General features: G+C 52.8%; 1 protein-coding gene across 1 annotated transcript in view; it reads right to left on the bottom strand.

Annotated features, from left to right (window-relative positions):
• Nucleotides 1-1230: 1230 nt before the first annotated feature.
• The window catches only part of RIF1 (replication timing regulatory factor 1), a 47929-nt gene continuing 42418 nt past the window's right edge, over nucleotides 1231-6741 (bottom strand). Inside the window, 8 exon segments of the mRNA XM_054278411.1 lie at nucleotides 1231-1427; nucleotides 1506-1532; nucleotides 2167-2275; nucleotides 2558-2711; nucleotides 2990-3105; nucleotides 3200-3277; nucleotides 3568-3699; nucleotides 4070-6574. Coding sequence (XP_054134386.1) covers nucleotides 1231-1427; nucleotides 1506-1532; nucleotides 2167-2275; nucleotides 2558-2711; nucleotides 2990-3105; nucleotides 3200-3277; nucleotides 3568-3699; nucleotides 4070-6574 — 3318 coding nt within the window.

The following is a 6741-nucleotide window of genomic DNA, read 5'->3' as shown; positions in this document are numbered from 1 at the left end:
CTGGAGAGCTACAGTACAATATATACAGATCAGAATCCCACAGGGAAAACCTGGGAGCTCTGGCTGAAGGTCTCCAAGCAGCAGCAATGCAATCCATGCAATTAAAACTCCATAAATTATTACCCAACATCTGCTGTGAGTCTGTACACAATATACAAAGAGCTCTTGTCCAAATCCATCATTTCCTCACGGAAAAGCCTTCCCACCAGGAGAGCTGCTGCCAGCAAAGGCCAGGGGGCGCAGCCTGGGGGGCTCTGCAGAGTCTCTCCTGTGCAAGCACATTTCCTCTGAGCTTGAGTCGTACAAAAATACATGGAAAAATAGATCCAGTACAAATCCCAGGCTCCTGCAGGAGGGAATGAAGCCCAGCTCAGCTCACACAGGCTGCCAGAGCTCCAGAGGAGGCAGCTGGGCCAGGAGGGGGCAGAGCTGGCAGCTGCAGCTCTCAGCCCGCTCTCAGCAGGAGTTTGCAGCAGTAAGAACACTTTGGGTTTGAAAAAAAATAATTTAATTACTCTGTTGGTTTGGTTTTTCACAGTCTCTGCTATTGCACAGCTTTGTCAGGTTTTCTTTCACGGCCTGAAAGAAAGATGCATAGCAATCCCACAGGAACAGCTCTGCAGGGAGGGAACCGGCCCACGGCTCTGGGAGGGGGAGGAACCAGCAGAAAATAAAGGCAAAGAAATAAAGGGCAAAGAAAAAAAGGGGGAAAAAAAAAGGCAAAAGAAAAAAGGCAAAAGAAAAAAGGGGAAAAAAAGAAGGGGAAGAAAGGAAGGGGAAGAAAGGAAGGGGAAGAAAGGAAGGGGAGAAAAAGGAAGGGGAAAAAAAGGAAGGGGAAAAAAAGGAAGGGGAAAAAAAAGGAAAGGGAAAAAAAGGAAAGGGAAAAAAAAGGAAGGGAAAAAAAAGGAAGGGGAAAAAAAAGGAAGGGGACAAAAAGGAAGGGGAAAAAAAGGAAGGGGAAAAAAGGAAGGGAAAAAAAGGGGGAAAAAAAGGGGGGAAAACAAAAAGGAAACAAAGAGGAAACAAAAAAGGAAAAAAAAAAGGAAAAAAAAGGAAAAAAAAAAGGAAAAAAAAAAGAAAAAAAAAAAGGAAAGGAAAAGAAATAAAAGAGGAAAAAAAAAGCTAATAAATCCACGAAGATGTTAAGAAACTCTCCTCCAGCCCCAAAGCAGCAGCAGGTGAGCAGCGAGGAGCCCCGTGCGGCACCGAGCCCCTCCCGGGCGGGCGCGGCTACTCGGGGGTGCCCGCGTGGGGGGGGCAGTGCCAGCGGCCCCGCAGGCTCCGGGCGATGCTCGCGGCCATCCCCAGCAGCTTCTCCTGCATCTCCAGCAGCTGCCGGCCCGAGTAGGCCCCGAGCCCCTCGGAGCTCAGCTGGGCTGCCAGAGCCTGCACCTGCCCCGGCAGATCCACGGCGGGCGGCTCGCTGCCGCTGCTGCCGCTGCTGCCGCTGCTGCTGCTGCCGGTGCTGCTGCTGCTGCCACTGGTGCTGCTGCTGGTGCTGCTGGTGCTGCTGCTGCCTGCGTCCACCAGATCTGCAGGGAGGGAAAGGAGACAATGCAGGGAAATCCGAGCACAATTCCAGCTGGTTTTGTACAAAATCACATCTCTGAGCAGCCTGCAGTGCATTTATTCCAGGGGAAACATTCCCAGAAAGGCACTGCACCCTGCCCTTCCTCAGGGTTAGAATAAACCTAAACCCAAAATAATTCTCTCCACTGATAGTGGAACTCTGGAAAAAGTTAAAGATGGAATCTAAAATGTTCGGCTTTGCGCTTTCCCAGATCAACTGCACCTGCGTAAGCAGTATGATAAATTATATAATTGTTAGATGTGATGATTGCTTAGTAATTAAATGTAATTATTATATAACCATAAGAAGAATAGTGAGAAACTATGTTGGAAATTCAGAGAGGGGCTAAATTTATGTATACAATAGAACAATATAAGTTTAATAATTAACATGAAAGTTATGTAACGATAGAGTATAAAACATGATCATTTGGGATGTGTGGTCAGAGTCAGGTTTGGGTTGAATACACCCCGATTCCCAGAGCTCTTAATAAAAAGCACCGCATGTAATCCCCCGTGATCGTGTGTTTCTGAACGCTACCACCACCAGGACAGCAGAACCCTCCAAATCCAAAGCAAAAAGCCACCAGCAGGTACCTGCTGCAAGTTTTTCCTCATCTCCACTCAGAGATTTCTCCTCCACATCATTCCCAGGCTTCTCAGCATCTTCGAGCACTGCGCTTTCCTCCAACACCCGAGATTTCACCTGGGCGTGTTTGGGGGAGAGAAAACATTTTCAGATTGAAAAAAGAATTAAATTACATGGTGAGTAATAAATAAATTGTAAATCTCAATAAATTTTAAATATCATAATAAATCCAATCACTTTTCCTGTTAATAATAACAGTTTAACATCTTGAATTCATGGTACTGAGGCAGGCAAGGATTAGGTTTTACAGTGCTGTTTTTAATGAAGGAAAAAGGCACCATTCCTGTTACAGGGAATGGGATCAATTTTGGCTCCCAGGGTGCTGAAATCCCACTTTACCTGCTGCTCATGGTATCCCTTCAGAGCTCTTTTGACATTGGAGACCTTGGGGGAGCGGATGGGGAGGGTTTTGATCTCCAGGGCTGTCAGAGTGCTCAGGTCTCCCACGGTCTTGATGTTCTTGGCTCGGATGAGCTGCCCCAGGCCCCTGGCACTGCAGCAGGGGAAGGAAAATGGGTTATTGGTGCACAGTCAGGGAATATCCCCAGCTGGAGGGAGCCACAGGATCAGCAATCCAACTCCTGGCCCTGCACTAACTCCCCAAACCTGGGGAGCTTTTCCGTCACCAAAAAAGTTGAAGAACGTCAAAATATTCAAGTCTCTTCCTCACCCAACCAACCCCAATCCCTTTAAAGAATTCTGGCTAAAACTTAGGCTCAGTAAGAGCTCAGTCTTTACTGAAATCACCTCCAAAAGCAAGGAGCCACTGACCAGATGTTGGATGTGATCTGAGGTAAAATGACATCCACAGGGGCTTTGCAGCCGGCCAGGGCAGGGTACACAAACTCCGAGAGGCACGGCAGGGACTCCTTGGCCATCTCTGTGATCTGGGACAACACAGGCAGAGCATTAAATTCACTGTCACCCACTGAAAACAGGGAAAAAAAATAGAAGGGAAACATGAACTAAAGCACTTCTTACTAAACACTTCTTTGAGCTCTTAAATTTAAGGGTACGAGATCCTGGGGACAGAAATCCTTTGGTTGGAGTGGTAATGTGCTGGATAGAAAAAGAGGAAAAAAACATCTCAGGGTGGTAGGAATTGAGTCAATGGTAGGAATTCAGTTAACAGCAGGAATTCAGTTAATAGTGAGATTTTAGCCCCTGAAACCTCAGAGTTCACAGTAACAGAATGAGTCCGGCTAAGGCAGTTTTGTTTCTTACACTTCTGCTCCTCAGCCCTTACAACTGTGTGTAAGTGATTACAAACATGCACCAAAGCCATGCTGTTCATGATAAATACACAAATACTTGGGACACACAGAATATTGTACAGGATTTACCCTGACCTGCATGTTGGAGAGGATTTTAAGGCTCCTGGAGGAGGGTGAGGAATGGGATCTGATGACAGGACTCCTCCTGTCGATGTCGTCTGCCAGGCCCTCCTGGAAAATGGGGTTGGCAAAAGAGACTCGACGGATCTGAGGAGAGAGAGGGAGGTTTCAGAGTGGGAACTCAACCCAGCACAGCCTGGGGAAGTCACTCTGAGGAGACAAAAATAATCAGCTTGGAATCACTGAAGTTCTTGAACGACCCAGGGAATGTTTCAGCAAGGACAGACTGAGGATTCCCTCAGGAATCTCTGTGTACAACCCTGAGCGTGCTGCTCCTGGCTGTGCAGTGATCCAGGGTGCTCTGGTTCAAAATAAAACCCTCACAATGCAAATCTGGCACATTCCAAACCCAAACCTCACCATTCCTGTAAGATCGTTCACACCAGTCACCAGTTATTTAACAGATTTGGAGTGATTTCAGTTCCCCATGGAGCAGCACCCAGTTCCCAGGGCGTACCTTGTTGGCAGGGGACAGGGAATCGTCCTCCTGGCTCCTCTTGACCCCTCTCTTGAGGATGCTGGTGGAGGGGGAGGCTGAGGGGGACCACGTGCAGCGGGCCTGGAGGCTGGTGGGGCTCTCAGCCACCTGCCCTGGGGCAGCCCCTGCCCCCTTCAGGGGGGAATCCACGCTCGGCTCTGCCACGGCCACGCTCTCAGGCACTTTGATTTCCTTCTCCTCCAATTCCTCCTTCATCTCTTGATCTGCACCAACACGAGTTTCCCCAGCAGAGTTCTCAGCTTCTCCTTTATCCTCCTCATTTCCTTCCAGCTCCTTCACCTCTTTTTCCTCAGGTTTGCTGTCAGCACTCAGCTCCTCAGGCTCCAGCTCTCCATTCTCCTTTATTTCCTCCTTTTCTGCAGCTGCTGGTTCTTCCCCCTGCTCCCCTGAGTCCAGGCAGCTCTCCCTGGGCTCTTCAGGAACGCTCTCAGGCAGAACCTGCTCTGTTTGCTCCTTCTGCTCAGCAGGTTCCTTTATTTCCTCCATGGACTCGGTGGTTTCAGCTGCTGAAGCCTCTGGATCCTCTGGATTCTGCTCCTCCACCCCCACACTGCTTCCCTGCAGGTTCTCCACGTCCATCTCCTGCCTGTCCAGGCTGAAGGTGCTGGGTTCCTCAGGAGGGTGCAGTGGAGTGCTCATTCCACAGGGAGCCAGGGCCAAGCTCTCCTCCAAATCTGAGGCACCAGAAACATTCTGGGCTGGGGTATCAGCTGGGGTCTGGGTGCTCTCAGGCTCCTCCAGCTCAGCTTTCTCCATTTTAGACTCAGAGAGCTTCGATTCAGGCACCTGCTGCTTTGGCTTTTTGAAGCAGCAATCGCAGCTCTTGATTTTTTTCACCCTTTTGCTCCTCTTGTTGTGGCACTCGGGGCTCTGCACAGAGGAGGGCTCAGCACCTGGGGCACAGTCCCCCGAGCTGCTCTGCCTCTCCTCTGCTGCTCTCCCATCCTGCTCAGGCTCACAGGGGCTGCCCAGGGACTCCATGGATGCATCAGCCTTGTTGGGCTCCACGCTGGTGTCCCGCAGAGCTCCTGGACTCTCAGAGCTGCCAGAGCCCTCAGCCTCTGCAGCAATTTCCTGCTTTTCCAGGCCACCAGGCTCAGCTGGCACTGCGGCCCCTGTGCCCAGCTCAGGCTCACCTTTACTGGCCTCCAGGGCACTCTTGGTGTCGCTTCCCTGGGCAGGTGCCTCAGGGCTCTGGCTGCCTGCCTGTCCCTCTTTCAATTTCCCTTCCAGAGAATTGCTTCTGCCTCTCACTTTCAGAGGTTTTTTCTTCTTTGTGCTCTCCTCCTTGCCCTCAGAGCTGTCAGCCTCAGAGTTTTCTATGCTGGCCAGCAGCCCTTGGGAGGATCTCCTGGTGTGGTACCGTGGCCGCTCCACCTTCGGCCCTGCTGAGCCTTCCCCCTCTGCCCTGGGGGCCTCCTCTGCCCTCCTGCCAGCCCTGCCAGCCTCCTCCTCCAGCCCCCTGAGAGCAGGGGAGTCCTTGGAGCCCCACTCCTCTGCCACTCTCTCGGGCTGGCTGCTCTCTTTTGTGTTCTCCATGGTTTTCCCGGGAACTCCTTTCTGCTTCTGGGATCCATCACCTTTCCCCTGGGACAGCTTCTTCTGGCCAGCTTTCTCCTCCTCTTTCCTCCTGTCTCTCTTGGGGGGCCCATCCTCCCTGTCCTGGCTGCCCGAGGAGCTCTCCGCGGGCTCCGAGCGTCTCCTGGAGGAGCGTCTGAGCTGCTTCTGCTGCGGGGACGCCTGTGGCCCCTGGCTGTCCTCCCCTGGGGGCGGCTCAGGGCAGCTGCTGCTCTCTGGGGGGGTGTTTTCCTTCGAGTCCGTGTCCTGCCCCCGGGCCTTGTCCATCTCGGCGATGGCGCCCTCGGCGCTCTGGATGTCGGCCTCGGTGGAGAGCAGCGCCTGCGAGTGGCTGAGCAGGATGTGCTCCACGTCCCCCACTGCAGAGCCCAGCTCAGCACTGCTCTCCAGGCTCTCAGGGGCCGGGGGCTCCCCTGGCCTGCCCTGGAGTTTGGCTTTGCTGCCCTGCAGCTCCATCCTGCTCTGCCGGCGCGTCACCCTGCGGGCAGGCGCGGCGGCCTCGGCTTTTGGGGGGTTTCTGCCCTCCTCCCCAGATTTCTCTGCCTTAGCTCCGGCCCTGCTGTCACTGCTGCTCTCCCGTGTGGCTGCCTCAGGAGGGCTCCCAGGCAGCTCTGACACAGAGCCCAGCGGGGCTGGGCTGAAGGGGCTGCTCTCTGCAGCCCCGAACTTCTCCAGCGTGATGAAGGACTGGCGCCGGCTCACGGGCTGGGGCGTGCCAGAGACAATGTCACTGGAGGCTGAGCTGCTGGTGACATCTGGGGTGTCCTCCTTCCCTGCTGATCTGCTGGTGACATCTGGGGTGTCCTCCTTTCCTGCTGAGCTGTTGGTGACATCTGGGGTGTCCTCCTTCCCTGCTGAGCTGCTGATAACATCTGAGGTGTCCATCTTCTCTGCTGAGCTGTTGGTGACATCTAAAGTGTCCTCCTTCCTTGCTGAGCTGTTGGTGACATCTAAAGTGTCCTCCTTCCCTGCTGAGCTGTTGGTGACATCTAAAGTGTCCTCCTTCCCTGCTGAGCTGCTGGCATCCAGGTGTCCATCTGAGGTGTCCTCCT

Source organism: Melozone crissalis, unplaced genomic scaffold (genome assembly GCF_028551555.1).
Source record: "Melozone crissalis strain CALT ecotype California unplaced genomic scaffold, PUWL_Pcris_2 ptg000023l_1, whole genome shotgun sequence".
NCBI lineage: Eukaryota > Metazoa > Chordata > Aves > Passeriformes > Passerellidae > Melozone > Melozone crissalis.
Note: the sequence above shows the minus strand (reverse complement) of the source record. Positions and strands in the feature narration are given on the sequence as shown.